This window comes from Triturus cristatus, chromosome 4_2 (assembly GCF_964204655.1).
Source record: "Triturus cristatus chromosome 4_2, aTriCri1.1, whole genome shotgun sequence".
Classification (NCBI taxonomy): Eukaryota; Metazoa; Chordata; class Amphibia; order Caudata; family Salamandridae; genus Triturus; species Triturus cristatus.
This window is the reverse complement of record NC_140586.1, coordinates 636,273,822-636,294,474: the sequence shown is the minus strand read 5'-3', so window position 1 is coordinate 636,294,474 and position 20,653 is coordinate 636,273,822. Positions and strand designations below refer to the sequence as shown.

The window sequence follows — 20,653 nt, the reverse complement described above, 5'->3', positions numbered from 1 at the left end:
GACACAGGAATAAGAACATCCAAGTCGCGGGACAGGGGATCCCAGAGAGACAGGAGGTACACCCAAAGGGGGCGCAGATGTAAACGCGCCCAGGCCACCGTAAAAACAGTTGCCGCCATCAGACCCATAAGACGCAACCAAAGGCGCACCGGAAAGGCACCCCCCACCCGGAAACGACGAGCAAGGGACACCAACGTCACAACCCGAGGCTCGGGGAGGAACACACGGTTCAGATCCGAACGGAAGCGGGCCCCAATGAAAACCATGTCCTGGGACGGCGTCAGTTGACATTTGGGCAAGTTGATCAGGAAACCATGGGCCCGCAACGCCGAGCACACCACCTCCCTGGCCTCCAGCAACAGGACCCGAGATGGAGCATGGATCAACCAGTCGTCTAAATAGGGGTACACCATCACCCCTTGGAGATGAAGCCACGCAACCAAAGGCGCCACCACCTTGGTAAACACCCTTGGCGCCGACCGGAGACCGAAGGGCAATACCATGAACTGGTAATGACGCCCCTGAACACAGAACTGCAGAAACCTGCGGGACCGAGGATGGACCGAGACATGATAATACGCATCCTGAAGATCGAGGGTACACATGAAGTGACCTGGCAGCACCAATGGAATCACCCTCTGCAAGGTCTCCATGCGGAAAGGAATCTTGGCCACCCATTTGTTCATCACCCGCAGATCCAAAATCAAGCGGAAACCCCCCGTGTTCTTTGGAACCAGAAAGACCAGGGAATAGAAACCCAACCCCGTCTCCAACGGAGGAACCTCCTGAATGGCACCCTTCCGAAGAAGGTCCAGAATCCCGAGAGAAAGATGAGATCGCTTTACCCGACTCGAAGGCCAAGGAGTCGGCCGAACACCCGAGTCTGGAGGAGGAGCCGTAAACTCCAGAACATAACCCTGGCGAATGATGTCCAACACCCAGACGTCAGAACAAGACTGAACCCAGGCATCCAGGAAGAAGCGCAGCCGCCCTCCAACCAACAACCCGGGAACCACCGCCAAAGAGTCAGGAACGTGGCTTGGCAGGAGGAGGGGACTTAGCCTTACGGTCCCGACCACGGCCAGAAGCAAACCTACCCTGGCCTCTCACAAACTGCCTACGAGAAGCAGGGCGAAAGAAAGATTTGGGTTTAGAAGGGACAGGAGCAGTAGCAGAGACTTTAAAAGAAGAAGAATGCTTCTTTTCCTTAAACAATTTGTGCAATTTCGCCTCCAACTCCCCCCCAAACAACATTGTACCCTGAAAGGGCAACCTCAAAGCGCATGCTTTCTGCGCAGAGTCAGTTTTCCAGTCCTTAAGGACAAGACTGCGACGTGCAGCCACACAAGCCCCCCCGGACAGAGCAGAAGCACGCACAACGTCAAAGGAGACATCAGACAGCAGCTCCACCTGACGCTCAATCTGCTCCAGTAAACCAGAACAGTCCGTGGCAGTATCCATAGACTGATAGAGAGACTTCAGGTCAGACAACAGGGACTGCGACACATAAGTCCCGTAGATGCCCGCCCTCAAGGCCAGGTGGGAACCAGAATACACCTTACGGAGCGCCACATCCGCCTTCTTGTCAACCGGATCCTTCAGCACAGCATCTTCAGCAAGGGAAGTACGCCCCACCAAACTAGCCACAAATGAGTCAATAGGAATTGTATCAGGCAGTTCAGTAGCCATATCCTGCAGAGGATAGAGTTTAGCCATGAATCGCGGAATCAGGATGCGATCAGGATCAGCCCACTCGCGCTTCAAAACATCCTTGATGAAGGGATGGACAGGTACATCGACAGTGGCAGCACTCTGAAATTGTCGCAACAAAGGGCCCCTAGAGGTACTAGGCGCGTCCTCGTCAGGGAACCCCATGTTCTCTTTAACATGCTGCACAATAATGGTCATAGCATCCTTGTCCACATATTTGCCCTTCAACTCTTCATCCCCCAAACCAGCAGACTCATCGCCACTAGAGGCCGAAGAAACAGGAGCAGGACACCTGCGACGGGAACCAACATCACCCATCTCAGTCAAGGTTTCCCTGATCAAGCGCTTAATATGCGCATCAGCACCAGCATCACGGCGCCGGGACCTGGCAGGTGAGGGAGACCTGGAAGCAGAAGAAGAAGAGGAAGACCTCTCCCGGTGATGTCTTTTCCTGGAATGCTTCCCCATCGCAAAGAACACACCAACAACAGCAAAATCGCCAGAGATAACAACCGCTATGCGGTACTCACCCCAAACGCTCGTTTTAACGAGTTTCCCAAAGCCGGCAACCTCGAGGCGCCTGACTTCCGTCCACACGATCAAAAACCGGAAGTCAGGCATGACGACTTCCGGCCGGGGAAGGAGCTCCAACCAATCCAGAGGAGCATCTCGGCCGCGCCCCCCAGCAAGCCCGGCAGGCCAGGGGAGGCGGCCATCGGGCCAAGAAGAAACCAACGCGGTATTACACCGCCGCGAGGTTCACGAAAATGGAGAGGCCCGCGCCACTCCCTCCAAGCCCAGCAGGGAGGGAGAGGCCAACAACGAAGGGCCGCCGGCACCAGGTAAGAACCAGCAGCCACAACGTGAAATCCAGAAAGAAGGCAGGAGCGCCCCCGCTCCTGCCGCGTCCTTACACCGTCAGGAAGACAGAAAAAGAACAGGAGGAATGCTGGGACGGTACTCCTTAAGTACTCCCAGTGGGAGGGGGAAGGGTAGGTCCAGCATTCCTTCGTTCTTTTTCTGTCAGTGAGATAGTTACATCTCACTTGTCCATGACGGTGTCGAGGACGGAGGGACCTGGGGGTAATCAGCATTGGCACAAGTGCATGCACTGGCAGAGTGTCCCTTTGTGTGTCAGGAATGTGGTCCCATTGACTTCTCAATGCCCACATTCCTCCACGTATTAGCACAAATGTTATTTTTATTTATCTGTGTCATACTCAATTAGCTTGTGTTTTAAGTGGAAGGCGTCCAAGACCTTGTAGCCTTGGCACGGTACAACATGCACACTCCTCCAGGCATTGATACTGGGAGCAGAGGGGCAAAACTGTGCTTTGGGAATTTCAGCGAGTTACATGGATTGTGTTTCTGGTCCGCATTTTCACCAATAAAATCTGCTTTGAATGGAAAATGCCTCATGTTCATTTCTCACTCTGCCCCTTTCTTTTCAACTAAGACGCCCCTCCATCTGCGAGAGCGAAGCAGTTTCGCAATCTGCATCCTCAGAGTTTTTACACTGCTTACATGACGGCTTCTACAGCTGCTGGGGAGGGACCTGCCGGAAATAATGTAGGATTTAAAGTTGGTAAGTCTGGATTTTCTTTCTTTATACGTGCGATTTACTCAATGTTTTGTACACTGGATATGATTTGGGAGAGTGTGGGAGGCAAAACAATTTGAGCAGCGTGTACTTCTTGAATCAGACATGCTGGTTGTTGCCATACTCAATGTGTTGTTTAGATGAAGCGCTTAAAAAGAACAGTTTACTTGCCGGAGCTTCGCTCAGCCTGAGTTGGAGAAGGGAAGGACAGAAAACCAGTGCGTTCCTGCTCAGAGGGATCCTGAGATGGCAGTTCGGGTTGGACTGTTCCCTTTGCATCAATTTTGATTTGCACTTGGCTGGTTGCTGTCTGGGGTGGCATGGTGGGCAAATTAAAATGAACTCGATTGCTGCCCAGAGTAATTACCAGTGGCTTAGAGTCATTCAGTAATCCACCCATCCCTTTTTACTTTCTTTACTATCAGACCTAATGTCAGCAACAATATACTATAGCTCAGTACGTTTATTTCCTTTTGAAAATGTTGAAAATATAAACCATGGACAATGACTACCAATTGGAATGGCTTCGGCGTGTCCAAAATGCTGCTGTTTAAATTACTTTTGAATTGGGACCGAGCCTCCCACCTGAGGCAGGCCTTGTACTGGCTCCTGTTTGGGGTGCACGCTGAAATGCTCCCCCTTGTTCCTAAATGCCTGTATGATTCTGCACCTGAATATTTTTCCTGGAAAATGAGTTGCTCCTCCCGTCTGTCCTTTATACTCTGCTCCGAAGGATTCCGGAATCTAATTGTAGCTCCCAGCAGGTCACCGCAGGTTTCAGGCCGCTGTGTGATTGTCTCTTGCTCAAGTTGGAACAAAACCCCTCCCTATCTTCTGTGCAGAAATGATGGAAATGTCGCAATGTCTTCTGTGTTTCTTCCCATTGGATTTTTCCTCGTGTTTAGATAAGGCTTGGCATGTGGAGCTGTCCGTAACAAACGTAAATAAAAGAACAATGCATGGAAAAGCTAAGTCACCCTCTAAAAACAATAGTTTTCGACTATCTCTCACAAGAAAGGTTCTTGCCTCAACCCACCAGCCCCAACACCCTACTCTTCCATACACGTCTATGACATCTTCCGCTTCCACTGCCCCTTGCCGCCTCTAGTCTGCTAGCCGCCTCGGACAATCCCTTTCAGCATCTGTACAAATTCATTCTGATCAAGACACGGAGAATGTGTCTCAGGCTCACATCCAACCTTCTTTCCACTTCTGTCTTAGATGTTCTCTCTCCCATTATGAATTCAGGCATGTGGCCTCAGAGTCAATTCAAATACCAAGTGCCTGGCTGAATACTTTTAGGCCCCTATTTAAACCACAGATCGACGTGTAACAAGCATTGACAGTGCCAACAGGCCTGGCCTCTTATTCATGTTGTATGTGGTAAGGGATAGTTTCTTGAAACAATTGTTGGAAGAGAAGGATCGTTCTCTTTTGCATTTAGTAGATCAATATATATGACTTGTAATCGATACCTATATGTATGCCCTACACTCAACTTTAACAATTGAATGGAATCACTAGACTTTAAGGGAATTGAAAGCAAATTAGGTTGTATTTTTTAAATAAATGAAGTGTTACTTAGGTGTGAATGTGTTTAGTATAATAGTGCACATCTTGTGCCTGCACGGTAATACCTACGTAGCACTAATCACCAAATGACGCTCTCAGGGGCATATCAGCAAGCAGGCGATAAAAAATTATTGCCGCTTATGCGTCCGTTTTCGGACAAAAAGCGGCGATCATTTTATCGCCTGATCAGCAAGGTCACGCTATCGCGTGAAACCTTGCCTGGTCGCCATTTCCCTTAATGTCCATCTTTGCACCTCTAATGTGATGCAAAGTGGGCGTTCCTCCCCAGGATAACGGGAGAAATGTCGCTAAGCGACATTTCTTCTATTATCAAGCCTCACGCAAAGCAGCATCACGACAAGAAAAGTAGCGATAGCCACTGTTATCGCTGCTTTGAAACTGACTTAGCCATGATATCCTATGGAAGGTGGATATCATGGCTAAGTATGTGAGGCCCTATCAGCAAGCTATCGCCAAAAGTTGTGTGATTATCGCTGGATTTCCAGCGATAATCGCACATTTGGCAGCTTGCGCTGTGAATTTTATCACTTTGGAGATAAGCGCTACTGATAGCACGCTATCTCTGCGATAAAATTCAGAGTTGGCCGGCGATAATTATCCTCACGCTAAGGGCGCTGAGCGATACCCTTGCTGACATGCCCCTATGTCTCTTCTAGAGGTATGTCTCCACCAACCTGCTCTAGCGTCTGTCTCCTTTCAATCACATCACCCGGAGTCAGTATCCTGGTTGCTCTGAGTGTGTGAAAGTGACCGGGTGAACGTGCTCTGGCCATTGACGAAGGCTTTGACTGCATCACCTGACAGGTGCCTCCACCAAGCCACAGTTTAGCACAATGAAGCCCAAGCGCTACAGACAATTCAGGGAACGGCGCACGAATATAATTCACCCTCGGATGGCACTGCCTGCCCTCCGTTTAGAATCTTCCTTTGAATCTTGTTGTACATACATGTTTAAGCTTTGTCTTGACAAATGTTGATCATTTTATGGCACTCAAAAATCCTACTTACCACGGTTGTCTATCCCCAGTGTGATTTTCTCTGCCTGTCGTCAAGTACACCCCACTCACACGTTCTAATTAAATGTGTGTACAAGTTTTTCTTTTCAATGTACTGTACTGTGACGTGCTCGGCCACTCTTTTGACTGTTTGCAGCACCTTTTCACAGTCATAGATGTGATTGCAGACCATGCAACGCCCATTTTGAAGATGTAAATATAGAATAAAATAGTTCAACTGACGAACAAAGAAATTCACAGAGGCATAGAGACAAACATTCGCACGCACCAGAAACTCCCTGGAGTATGTGTACGTCAGTGGAAAGGCCCAACCAGGATGCAGCCTGTGGGTCGGTGCACCTTCCTCACAGTCGTCACTTCCTGACCTTTGAGGTTTCGTCTGAAAACCTTCAAATTAATATAGTATCGTTTTTTGGAACTGGACATATGTTTGGCAGGAAATAGGCCCTGGCTGACTAGAATCGTGCCTCATTGATGTGCAGGAACAAACCCCGCTGAAGTGAAAACCGCACGCGCCTCCCACTTCCTACAGCGGCTGCAGCTTGTCACTCAAGACAAAACCACTTCATAGTCACAGAGGTGCTGCAAACAGATTTCAACTCACAGCAAAACCACCTCATACTAGCAGGAAATGGAGGTATTTACCTTACTATCATTTTTATACGTTCGGTCTAGTCAGGCCTCCGTCAGTGCAGCCTGGTGCTTTGTACACATCCTCTTTCAGGGCGACAGGAGCTAGTCATTCAAATGCTCACTATTGGCGTGATGCGGGAAAAGATCGAGCCACAACTCCTCCACGGTGACATGGCTTGTGTTGTGCCATGTTTTTGATTTCTTTATTATGCCATTGCCTTACGTACAAAGCCCTGGCAGGTTATGGACCCAAATACCTACAGAGCAAAATGGTTCCCTATCTTCCAGATAAAAACCTCAGATCAAGAAGTCAACTTCAACTTTGTCCCCGGCGTATTCGCGCATCTAAGTATGGCGGACAGGCCTGTACATGGCATGCCCCTTACCACTGGAGTAAACTCCTCCTCTTTATTAGGGCCTGCACTGAATTCGCAGGTTTTAGAAAACATCTCAAAACCTACCTGTTTACAGCTACTGGTCCTTGACCTTTCTGTTGCCTCAGCGCCGAGATGCCCCTCCGGGGGCGAGTTGGTGCGCTATATTAAGTACTTATTAACATAACATGCCTTTCACGGATATCGCTTCACAGCTGTGCCAGGGGTGGTAAGCGCTACATGAATTCCACAGTACAGTAGCACTTCTATAGTTGAGCCGTGCTCCTCGGTAAAGGCACAAACATCTGATTGTGCATGGTGACCCTAATGTGGGAGGCAGAAAACATTGGGGCACAATGATTACATCAAAATATCAAATGGGGAATGGATCACTTGACCTGAGTAACCAGGGTTTTATGATATTCGTGCAGTTTACCGATAAAAACCCTCATTCACGTTCACAGGGTGGAAAAGCGGTATATCTTGATTCTCGGGCCTGAGAAGGAAGAGCTAGCACAAGTTGTGCCGACCTGCCATTGAGCAGACACAGCTCCTTCTTTGTCCGAGGAAGTCCGAATGCTGGGACTTCAGGTTCTAATTGAACAATTGCCGAGTGGAACAATCTACCACTAGCACCAGAGACCTCAACAACAGATGGCCTCCATTTAAACTTTTTAGGTCCTGAAGAAAGCCCACTTGACCCTTTGGGGCACTTGAAGGGTTAAAACATGTCGACCTTTTTATGGACACCTACAAGTGCACTAGACCATAATTAATCTTTCTGTGCACAACAAGATTTTTTAATATATCTCGAATCCAGTCTGATTAATAAAGTACGTTCTGGCTGTACGAGATTTTAACAACACTTCACTTCACTCCACAATTACTTATCTTCCGATCACTACTGCAATAACCAGTGGTTAAACCTCCGGGTGGGGGAAGCATAAAGACAACCCTACGATGATGCTGTCACGTTACCATTAAAAGAGCGGAGAATCAAGATATACCGCTTTTCCACCCCGTGAACGTGAATGAGGGTTTTTTATCGGTAAACTGCACGAATATCATAAAACCCTGGTTACTCAGGTCAAGTGATCCATTCCCCATTTGATACTTTGACTTTTAAGAAAGGAAGTTGAATGGATCACAAATTCTTCTTTCTCCCTCCTTGTTGATTATAATAAAGCACAACGATTACACTCATGCAAGGGCTTGACTAGTGCAAACAGGTGGAGAAAGAGACAACCCCACACGGGGGTATTGGTTGTTTGCTGAAGTGCACTCTAGTCAAGTCCATTAAGGTAGTACGTGCAGCTCACTAGCCTGGACTGGCTGCCAAGCTGTCTTCCATTTCTACAAGTGTCAGTTGTCTGGTACTGAGGCACTTCCCTTGACTGGCATCATCCCTGTTTGATGGCTAGTCCACATGCAGACCCGGGTGAGAGAAGTTAATGTATCTCAGTAACTCAGCTTGCAGTAATTATCTGGCACAATGTCTTGACAATGAGAGACCTATGAGCAGAAAGGCTTATGCTCTAAGTGCCAAATGATGGTGCAGAAACACTTGTTCCACTCGTAGGCTGGACGAGGAGGCATATGGTGAATTTTTAGTACTGACAAATTGCAATTGGGTTAACATGTCTCACCTGATGGCATTTCTGTGTCTACTGTGATGACAACATATGTCTTCAAAGCATTTAGAATGGCCCTGGCCTTTCTAAAAAGTCACTTGCATCTTGCAGTATTGTGTGAAGAATGTGCACTAACAGTGCAGTAAATCTTCTCTACAATGCACTTTACCTGCTTGCCCTGCATAGATGCCACTTCCTGGTCCTCCCTATGTTCACCTTTTGGCATTAACGTACCATTGAGTTGTATGTTGGATCACTCTAGTTGATCAACGGTCCTTGATCAGGTGTCCACGCTGGGCCTTAATTCAGGTTTGAGGGTCTCAGTCTCTATAAACATCTATGCAGTGTGTTTGAAATCTCCCTCACTTAGTGATTATTACTACAAAACAGTCTGAGTTGGGGTTAGGCACTCTTGCACCGGATGGAACCTGGTATTCAGCAGAAAACGAAATAATTTGGCAGTGGCTTCCCATTTGGTGGTTAAAACTTAGAGATTTCCAAATGTGCCATCTAGTCCGACTCAGTGCAGCTAGAGCGGAGGGTGAAGAGCAGACACTTTGCCTTCTATGACTTGAATCTGATGTTTCAATTTGTTTTGCAAAATTAATAGGAAACAATAGACTAAAGTCACTTAGGTGTGTGGCATTTTTCCTGATTCTAAATACAGGTTCAACTTTGTTGGACCCGGCCCTTCTGGCAGGTTCACCCCCGAGACTTTTTTTGCTTTTTATGGGTGACTTGGTTTAGTGATTTTTGGGTTTCTGCGCACTTTACCGCTGTGTCCCAGGGTAAAGTGCGTGCGTGGTGTGAGGTTGGCCTGCCCTCCCATAGGAATGCATGGGGGAATGTATGTGTCCTGGTAGTTCCTGATGCGTGGGGTGTGCAGGCCCGTGTTTGGTATGTGCGGACTCGTGTGAGTGAATGCTGCGCGATGATGTGTGCGGCGTGCATGTACCTAGTGTGGAAGTGCCACTTCTAGAAGTGGGCACTTCAGTGTGCAGTATGAAATGTGTGGCTTGTCTGGCGATTGGCTGGTGAGGTCATGTGACGGACTAGGGAAATCCCCAGGGACAGGAGGAGTCACCCAGTGGTGAATAAGGAGTTAGCATATTGATGGCTGGGGAGGAGTATACCTGGGTCCTGAATAGGACAGGGCTTTCCCCCCACACTGCTGGCTCCGGCCCCTGTGGTGCGTCTGATGACCCTGCCCTGCCAGTGAATAGGGAGAGGGGCTGAGCAAAACAAAGTGCTCAGGAACCAGATGTAACTGGTTCGCCCCTTCCCTGCACCTTCAGACAAAGACTTGTACTGTATAAAAAGGGGCTGTGTCCCCTTACATTGGGTGTTCTCTTGCAGGATCATCTGAGGGGGGGCCTGCTGCTGCTGGGCGCCAGGAGAGACCGCCACTAGGGACTGCCTCCCTGCTGGAGGGCCCTGTGTGCTGGCTCTGGGCCCAGCCTTTGCCCCCTGCTCTTGGAAGGACTTTATTCCTGGACTTGCTATTTCTAAGCGCCTGGGAGCGCTTTTATGGGCGTAATAGCGCTGTGAGCGCTGTCTGACTTTATAGCGCTGTGTGCGCTTTGATTTCGCTGGCGGGTGCCCACCCCGCGATTTGGCCGTTATTTTGACAAGTTCGGCGGGTGCCCACCCCGCCGTTGTGCTCGTTGCGAGGGAGCCTACCCCTCTGACGGACGAGAATCACCGCTGCAGCCCGGACCGGAAGTCAGGCGGGCTGAGGGCGGGCCTCCGGGACAACCGGAACTGAGAATAGGAGGGCGGGAGCCTACCCCGCCTCCTACGAAGCATCGCGGCTGGTCCGGACCTCGAGGGTGTCGATCCAGGCGGGAGCCCACCCCGCACTGGACTGAGGGAAGGAGCGCGGCGGCAGGAGCTGGTGCGGAGGGGGGCGCGAGGCACATTGTCGGTGCCTGCTCCCTCCGCGTAGAGAAGCAGCCCCGGAGTCCGCCGGGACCAAGAGAGAGAAGATGGCGCAGGAGTCCCCAGAGGCGGCCCGGTGAGTACAAAGGGCTGGGGGACTCGGTGCGTGTGCCTATGGGTGCCGGTCCCAGACCGGCCTATTCCTCGAGTGGCCCCCCTACCTTGCAGAGCCCCGTGAGGCTCAAAGGGGGCATGCGTGTTTAGAGCGCTAGACGCTCCAACGACCGGGGGCACTTCGATAGAGCCCAGTGAGGCTCCAACGGTTGGCACATTGTTGCTCAGAGTCCAGAGGGACTCCAACGTTACCGGGCATTTCGTAGTGAGAAGAGCGGCCCCGGAAGGCAGCGGGCCTCTCCTACGTGTCCCAGGGCACATTGGTGGTGCCCATGCTCAGTTCTACAGCTGCCCAGCACTTAGTGGGCAGCTGCAACGTTTAGGTTGGGGATAATTACTTTTTAGCTTGCGCAGCTGGCGCAGCCCGACTGGGACAGAGCGTCCTAGCCCTGACAAGGCCAGTTGGCCTAGGGACTGCCACAGGTGGTGGCTCATGTGAGTTTCACGCTAATGTTCCTACCTGCACCTCTGAATGTATTTTTGATGCATCATGTGTTTCCTTTTATGACACCGCTGAATGTAGTTTCTGCATCATGTGTTTTCTTTCAGAGCACCGCTGAATGTTTTATGCGTCATGTGTTCACCTGCCCGGCACCTCTGAATGAGTTATGCGTCATGTGCCATGTTCTGCACCTCTGAATGTATTTTTGATGCATCATGTGTTTTCTTTTATGACACCGCTGAATGTAGTTTCTGCATCATGTGTTTTCTTTCAGAGCACCGCTGAATGTTTCATGCATCATGTGTTCACCATGTTCTGCACCTCTGAATGTTTTATGCATCATGTGTAATATGTGTTTTCCCATACAGGTATTGTGATACCTAGGTGGTAGTGTTCCCCTGGTACCGGTGGTACTAGGGAGGTTCTGAGTCCCTGCGTGATAGTCTCCTAAAGTGGTTAGGGTTGCGTATGTGGTACTTTCTTGTTACCAGTAAGTACTGGTTGTGTGCTATATATGTTATTTTTGTTCTACAGTAATTTTATATTTGGTGCTAAGTGCTAAATATCAAAAAGTGCTAATTATTGACAGTGGTCCATGTGGCCCTGTCCCCTGTATATATATAATCCCTTGTAAATTCTGCCCGTGCCTGTTGGCACATTGTAAAGTGTGCGTTTTTATCTAATGTGTTGTGTATAATACAAAGGTTATTTTTATAGAATACCTTGTGTGGAGTTTCCTTTGTGGTGGGCCTTGGGTGTTGTTGCTGGGTGCGCGCGCAAACGCTTTACACATCGCCTCAGAGATAAGCCTGACTGCTCGTGCCAAGCTACCAAGGGGGTGAGCAGGGGTTGTCTTTGGCGTGTAACTTCCTTGCCCTGACTAGAGTGGCGGTTTCTGCCTGACTTTGGCGCCAGCCTTAGCCAACCAGAAATCGCCTGTTCTAACAAACTTTCTTTGTCATCAGCATTCTGGCAGCATGAGATTGCCAAGGCAACTAGAGGGCTCCCCAGGAATCTCCGAGTATGTAGATAGCAAAGGGGCAAGGGCAGAGCATTGGGAGGCGGATAATGGGCAGGTCTCATGAGAGGAACAGAATGACTACCTCTTACTTGTCGACTGTAGTTAAAATTATATGATCTGAATTATTTCAGGATCTGACCTCTTATGATCATAAGGGAGTGCATGGCCCTGATGAGGTTGGTGTGATCTACAGCATGAAAAGCAGCAGCCCTGCTAAAGACTCACCTCCCTGGTGCAGAATTTGTTGTGTTTCTGGCACCCCTGGAGCAAGCACGAAACGGCGGTTTGGGGCAGTGGCGCGAGGCATAGAAACGCCATTGCAGCCACGGACCACATCCCCCAGGTGCCCCAGCAACTACCAGCGCGCCGCTGACGTCACCACCGCGCCCGGAGGCGCTACTTAACGGCAGAGCGCCGAGAGCCCCTGTGTCCCTGCTAAAGACTCACCTCCCTGGCGCAGAATTTGTTGTGTTTCTGGCACCCCTGGAGCAAGCACGAAACGGCGGTTTGGGGCAGTGGCGCGAGGCATAGAAACGCCATTGCAGCCACGGACCACATCCCCCAGGTGCCCCAGCAACTACCAGCGCGCCGCTGACATCACCACCAGTGCCCGGAGGCGCTATTTAACGGCGGAATGCCTCCCGCCCCGCGGGACGCGTGCGGGTGTCGCCGGGCTAAGCCCGGGCAAAGGGCGGGCCCTCTGTAGCCCTCAGGAGCCGAGGGAGATCAGGCCGGGCTCACCCCCTTAAAGGTGCTTGTGAATTTATTTGAACAAACTAATTCGTGAGCTGGTATTCGCTCCCTTGTTCTGTGCCCTTTGTTCTTTTTGCATGTGTTACCCATAGTGTGCCACCCTATATATAGCTGTTAACTCGACCTATAGTCTAACCATAGTGTTATTATTATTAACATGGCTGGAGGCGCTAACAAGGGGACCCTAGATAGTTATTTATTTAAGGTCAACTCGGGATTAGAACGGGAATTAATCCTTGCTGAATTAAGGGCAAAGCGCCGTAGCTCTATTGAGCTTATTAAAAACACGCCATCCCTCGTGGGTTCTTTGCACTCAGCTACTTCCCCACTTAGGAGTTGCCACTCCCAAAATGAAGACCTAGATAACTCCTGCAACGATGATCTCCCAATCCTATCACAAAATTTAACCTCCTTAACCGAGTTAAATAATGTTCAGTCCCTAACTGCTCCACCTCTACTCCTTAACTCAATTTCTGAGCCAGCACTCACAATTGAGTTACCACCACAAGCTGTTAAGCTTCCACCTCAAAGGCTAATACACCTAGGCAATCCAAATTTCCAGGTCCACCACCTAGAAAAAGGAGAAAGAGAGGTAGCGAGCCGTTAAGGAGTAAAAAAAAAAAGAGTAACCACTCTGATTTGGTTTCAACTGCTAAGGGTCCTGCAACTTGTACTGACAAAACATCTCTCCCAGTTACTTCCGTTCCTTGCTTAGCAAATGATATATCTATTGCGGAGGTATTGGATCATGTTGAACAGCTATTTAGATCTCTCATCTTACCTATTGTTGAGAGATTAAAAACAATAGTTAATAGACTTGATAATGTAGAATCGCTAATAGGCAATAACAGGGAATTAATTAAGAATTTTGCAAAGCCAGTGATGGCGCCCCCTACTACTACAGCACCTGTTGTATCGTCCCCCATTGTTCCATCTCTAAACTCAATTCCTCAAAATCATCCAAGTATTAACAATTTAAATAATAAAAGTATAGGAAGAGTCATTACCCCCAAATCATTGCAACACTCTACTTCAAATAAAGATAGAGAGTCTTTGAGGGAAGATAACTTAATTCAATCTGGTACAACACGTGATAAAAAAGGTAAAATTCCATCTCCTACTGTAAAGAAACGCAAGGGGCTCCAATTAGAACTGCCACCTGAAGCAGTTCCCCTTGTGGTTGTTCTCGCGGGAGTCCCAGCATTAAAAGAGGGGACAACTGAAGGCTACTCGCAGTTAAAAAATAAAGTTATTCATTGGCTTGGTCAGAATCGCCCTCTCCCTTTGTATATAAATGGTGAAATTTTACATGTACGGCATCTCTCTTGGTTGGGAAACACACCTAAGAATATAAACGGGGATATTGTAATAATTAATTTCAGAGATCCCAGAGCCGTCAGCCATATTCTTAATTGGCATACGAACAACGCGAGGTCTTTTATTTCTACCTGGGAATTGACTTACTTCTACCCAAGAACTCAAATAGTTCCCACTGCTAATCCAGGGGTTCCACTTTGTGAACAGTCTAATCCTGTCATCTCTCTTGGAAATCGCTATGAGGTTCTAGCAAATCTTGAAGAAGTGGATTGACATAATCACCATAAGGGCTCAATGATAGACATCCAAGAGACTTCTTCTTTTGATTTACCTTCCCCTCCCAATGAGCAAGGAAACTTACCACTTGAAACAAGTGCTGTTATTTGTATTAATCCCCCTATTTCCCTTGATCCTCCTTTATTAACTAACCACCCGGTTGGCACTGGGGATAATATGGGGAAGTTACTTTCATGGAATATTGCTGGGTTGGCCTCTAAACTGATATCTGATGACTGGCTTTGTTTTGTTAATAACTTTGACCTATGTATATTTCAAGAGACCTGGTTATGTGAACCATCCTCTGCTCAGGGATATTTGAATTACTCTGTGCCTGCATTAAAAGGTCTAAAGGGGAAACCTATGGGTGGATTAACTATATGGGTCCGTCAGAGTCTAATAGTTGTCAAAACCATTGACACCAGCCATAGAGACATTCAATTAATCAGAATGAACTTAGGCAAATTGGGAATGCTTGATATTTACAATGTTTATGTGAGGAGCAATAGGGGAGGGAGATCTGAGGTTTTAGCGGCCTTGGGACGTCTCCTTGATATTCACTCTCTAAACAATAACATTGTCATTGCGGGTAATTTTAATAGAACATTCGAACCCCTAGCTACTGAAGATGATTTTCTTGGGGACGAAGAAGATCGGCAATGGGGAGTTCCCAAGCTGGAGCTCAAATCGGTTGTGCGTTGGACCGATGATGTGATCAGTTTGAATGCCCTCTGCTATGAAAAGGGCTTAAGAGCTCTAAACGGGAGGACTCGAAGTGATAAAAATGGGACTAGTACATTTGATAACGGGCGACACAAAAGTAGAATTGACTATGTTTTATGCAGTCTCAAATTATGGCGGTTGATCTGCGACATGGAGGTTGTTTGGAGGAGTGAGAGTGATCACAACCCCCTGTGTGCAGAACATAAATGGTGGTTTTTCACCAACCGGACCATTGGCCCGACTGAGCTTGCCCCTTCTTCGACTGTCCCCACTAATGATATGCGCAGATTAAGGTGGGCGAACATAGTGACCAACCATCTGGCCATTGCTAACATCAGCGGCGAAGTAGATAAAGCTATACTAGCCATTGAGCATATTAATTCAACTAGCACCGGGTTGGGCAGAGTAGTTGAAATACACGACTCCCTCTTTTGTGCAATAAAAAACCACTTCCTTAAGCCTGTGAAAAACAAAGGAAAGAGAGCCCCAAAGCCTGCAAAGTGGTATAATGACCAATGTAGAGATGCTCGACTAGCTTTAGGAACCGCCATAAAGGGGAGGCAGTCTACTGCCATTCGTTTTGCTAGAAAGGAATATAAAGCCAGTATAGCAAAGGCAAAGAAAGCCTGGGATGAGCATCATTGGTCTGAGCTAAAGATAGCTAGTGACAGGAATGATTCCAGGTTATTCTGGAGCATCGTTAAGTGGGGAAGCTCGGGTTTACCCGTACCCCCAAATAACAATGTACCGGAAGATGAATTGGTAAAATTCTTTAAAAATCAGTATGCTGAGTCAAATAAAGTCGTTGTAGGGTCAGATATAAGTTTAAATCTATTTAAAGAAAATTTCTTTAGTATCAAAGAGATTATGATGGCCCTCAGCTCAGTGTCTCGTGGACGCGCCCCAGGACTTGATGGTGTCCCAGCTGATGTCTTTATCAATGATAAAGACCGCTGGTGTAAGTATATACATCTCCTCATTAATGCAATTGTGCAGGGTGCAGCGGTACCAACATCTTGGCAGGGTGCGGTAATAATACCCGTGTTCAAGAAAGGCGACCGGTCCCAGCCGGGCAACTATAGACCGATAAGCCTTATTGACACTATCCAAAAGGTTGTGGGGCGCGTGATTGTCAATAGGCTCCTTGATTGGGCTGAGGAGACAATGCCCTGTCACCCTTCCAGGCAGGATTCTGTCGGTCCACAAGCACGGTGGACCAGGTCTTCTGCTTTACCCTGTTGCAATGGAGGACCGTGGTGCTGGGCGAGGGCAGCTTGTACGCAGCTTTTGTTGATCTGCGGGCTGCCTTCGACCTAGTTCCCCGTACTAAGCTGTGGTTGGTTCTTAAGAACCAGGGTCTACCAGAAGAGTTACTGTCACTAATAATGAGGCTTCATGAAACACATTTTGCCAAGATTCAGTGGGGGGGACAGGGTTCGATGACTGGATTTTCCAGTTGAACGGGGTGTTCGACAAGGTTGTTCAATGGCTCCCATCCTTTTCACATTGTACATCAACGATGTTGTTGCCCGTATGCTATCTGCAAAGGTGGATGCTCCCTCCATAGCTGGCTCAAAAATGCCTATTTTAATGTTTGCAGACGACACGCTTATTCTATCTAAGACCCCAAGCGGTCTGCAGTGTGCTTTGTCTATTTTTGATCAACTTTGCAGGGAGTATGGCTTAGAGGTCAACACGGCCAAAACAAAACTTATGACTTTTAATCCCCATCGTAGCTTTAAATCCAAAATTACTATGATTGGCCGCCCACTAGGGGTGGTGAATACTTTTACGTACCTAGGATTACACATTTCTAGTGAGAATAGATGGCGTCAGCATATAGATATTGCTACACTTAGACATAGGCAATTGTCCGGTGCCATTAGCTCAGAGCACAGAAAATCTTTGACCAAACCAGTAAAACCTGTACTTCAGGTTTACGAAGCGAAGGCTATAGGCTCTGCACTCTGCGGGGCTGAGCTATGGGGCTTCGAGAAGGTGGCTGCACTTCAAACCTCGGAAAATAAATTTCTCCAGGCAATAACTGGTGTCCCTAAAAGTTCACCTTTGTTGCCCCTTAGATATGACCTGGGTAGAAGAGCAGTCACAGATCTGGTTAGGCTCTGCCCGATTTTGTACTGGCGAAGGCTATGGACGACACCAGTGCTCTCCCACTATGCTGTGGGGTTCCTAGTTATTATTAGAATAGATGTATTTCACAAAATTGGGTGGCTTAAATCACTTAAGTTAACTCTGACTGAGCTTGGTATGTCCTCGCTTTGGGAAGATCCTGTGGGAGCAACTTCTCCATCCAAAAACACTCTGAAAGAAATTTATTGGGAAATGGTAGCCTCTCGGCATTGGACTAGTTCTAGTGCTGGATCTATGGCTGGAGGATTTCTAGAAGCTAAGATGTATCCTTGCCTGGAACCCTACTGGGATATCATAACTAGACCAGGTGATAGAAAGCTCCTTTTTCAACTAAGAGCAGGTGCACTACCCCTCAGATACTTGGTAGCCAAGTGGGAAGGTGGATCCTGTGATAGCTGTCCTGCATGTGGCACCACCAAAGAAACAATTGGTCATTTTCTATTTTCTTGTAAAGTTTATCTGGTTCCAAGACGCATTTGGCTATCTCCGATGTGCAAAAACTTGGGGACTACTAGTAGTACTGTTGCCCTGCGTATTATATGCACCAGAACTTTGTCATGGATTTCAATAGCTACCGCGAAGTATTTAGGATGGGTGTGGTCGAATTGAACAGAGACTGCTAGTCATTTGACTATTCTCTGTTATGATCCTTTGTCTATATTTCTAACTTGTATTCCTTTAAAAAACAAGAAATTTTTTAATCTAGTTAAATGTTAAACTTTTTATCATTTTTAACTGTCTAATAGGTATAGTACGTAATCCCCTAATTAGAACTGCTAATCAAGTTAGAAATTGTAAAACGTATGTCTTGTATTCTGATATCATGTGGCTGTAAATTTAATTCTATTTTAAAATGTTGTATGAATTTCAATTCTTTCTTTTTGTTGTATGTATTCTGCTTTTATGATTGAAATCTCAAATAAAGCATACTTTGACTTGACTTGACTTGACTTGAAAAGCAGCAGCAAGTTCAAGATGAATCAACAGACAAGAACCCCCACTGCACTTAAGGTACACTGCATCATCAACCAGATTATTTGTGGCAGTTTCAATACCGAGCCCCTGCCTGAACCCTGATTGAATGCCCGTCAAGCAGTGTGTTGTCAGAGGTGAAACTTTTTATCTGGAGGATTTTCATTAGCAAAGTCCGAAAAGATGTCTGAGCGGGCCAAAATAGGCAAGTGCAGAAGTGTGGAGGAAATTCATCTTTTCTTCATGGTCACTCCGGACTTTTTTCCCCTATTTTTGCTTCCATAAAGGTTATGGGCACTCTGACACTGCTATTCAGTACCTTAGAGCAAGGTTCTACAAAGTTCGTCTCGAGGGCCGGATCCATACCGGATTTTTAATATGTTCCCATTTAGACAAATATACTTATCTTAAAAATTTGGCTTAGATCCGGTCTTCCAGGACCAACTTTGGAGAGCCCTGCTGTGACCATAAAACGGGACTGTTACATTTGTTTCACTCAATTGGTTAATTTACCTTTCCTGTAAGGCACATAAATTGTACCAGTCGTGGGGCTCGGGGAAGGATTCAAATGTCATCTGCATTCTACAGTGCTCCTGAGTTGTGACACAAGTGACATAGAAAGAGAAGTAACAACTTAAAGTGAACAACAGTCTTTTGGCTGCACCATCCCTTAAGGTGGAGGGTGCATCCTAAATGGGTCAAAACGTTGACAATCATTTTACTTTTGGACTGGTTCACATATAAAGGGAATACTGAGGACGCATGAAGTGTGTACAACGGTCCCCTCATTATTACTTGACGTTCTAGTCAAAAGTTTGTTCTTCACTTTGAGTTGTTACTTCTCACTCTATGCCGCTTTTGTCACATCTCGCATGCGCTGCGCGGACTCGCATTTCTTTTCTGCAACACCTTCTTTGTTATGTGATTATGTCAGAAAGAGTGTGATGATATACTGTACTGTTAGTTTACTATTGCTAAGGAGTTTTTCCTTTGAGAGTACGTACCCGGATTTTCTCAAAACTAATGGTAATTAGATATCAATTGGTCCGTAAGAGCAATTGAGAACGAGAGGCCCGGCTTAATGTGAAAAATGCTGTAAACCCGTGTATTAAAATTCTTTGACCCCAGGTTAAGTGTTTCCCAAAAATATCGGTCAAAACTCATTGACTGATAACATAGAAGCAGAGGCATGGGTTTAAATTTGTGGGGAGGAGAGAGCAGAACTTTCAGGAATTCTAGAATTCGTGCAATCGGCGGGTTACAACCAATATCAAGGTGACCCAACTACATTTCCCAGACTCCAAGATACAAGCTTGCTACAGGCCCTCCTTGGAAGCTATGGCAGATGCCCACTTGTGGCACGGTAGGCGAAGGAGGGTAGAGTCACAAGGTTCCAAGAATATTACTACTGGGGCAAAGTGGGAAGAGCCAGAACACACTGCACTTCCTGGTCAGTAAGAACCGGGCAGATTTAAACATCATACTTACACTTACAATTTGCCTGGAAACAGTGGTTGGTGGGTTTGCTATTTTTTCTTCAATTAGTTTGCACAGTTTTTTTTCCTTGCGCCTTTTCTTCTTTGCTGCTCTCTGGTTTCTTTGGCCGGTCAGGGCAGCCCAGGATTTCCTTATCTTCTACGGGAAACAGCGTTTACAACGCTGTCATTCCATTGCACTACCATTACAATGCGGTCGTTACAATGACCGCGTTGTTAGTACGCGATGCATTTACATCGCAAGTCATTACAACGACTTGCTGGAGGGGGTACTGAGGTATTGGAAATGAATTCCAACACCTTCCCTACTGTTTCGCAAACTGGAGTAGGAATAGTAAATAAAACTATGCCTAAGTCCTGCGCGCCCCCTACTGCAAGTCGTTGTAATGACTTGCGATGCAAATGCACCGCGTACTAACAAAGCAGTTGTTTTAACGACCGTGTTGTAAAAGCACGCGATGTAATGCATCGCGTAGTAATGAGCTATATTCATCTTCTACAGACTCTGAGGATTGCTTGCCACCATTCAAAAACTCCTGCTCGACCACAAGTTCTCGGAGACATCTTGGCACTCCGTATCTCTAGTAGGGGACATGAACCTCCAAATTCAGTTCCTGGACTGTATTCTGGTTGTCTGATGGCTAGTATTGTGCTTTCCAATTCCATATTCTGTTAAGCTCATTTTACTGACAAGTAATCACAAGGTATTATTATCTGTTGATACAAATATGTCCAGCTACTCGTTTGGTATAGGATTACAAGGGTTATCAGTCAGTCCATCAGAGACCGAGGGTCCTTTGCCGCATGCCTTCCGTTTGTGCTCCCCAGGTCAGCTACCCACAATGCTTACATACTGCTTTTTCATTCTACACCTCTCTTTCCCATTTTTCCCT

The 20,653-nt window shown here is 47.2% G+C and overlaps 1 protein-coding gene across 1 annotated transcript in view; it reads left to right on the top strand.

The window, feature by feature from the left end:
- The window catches only part of LOC146834787 (interleukin-12 receptor subunit beta-2-like), a 745,756-nt gene that overhangs the window by 608,497 nt on the left and 116,606 nt on the right, over positions 1 to 20,653 (top strand). Inside the window, exon 13 of the mRNA XM_085602323.1 lies at positions 3,167 to 3,295. Within this exon, the coding sequence (XP_085458449.1) occupies positions 3,167 to 3,295 (129 nt within the window). The remainder of the gene's footprint in view (positions 1 to 3,166; positions 3,296 to 20,653) is intronic.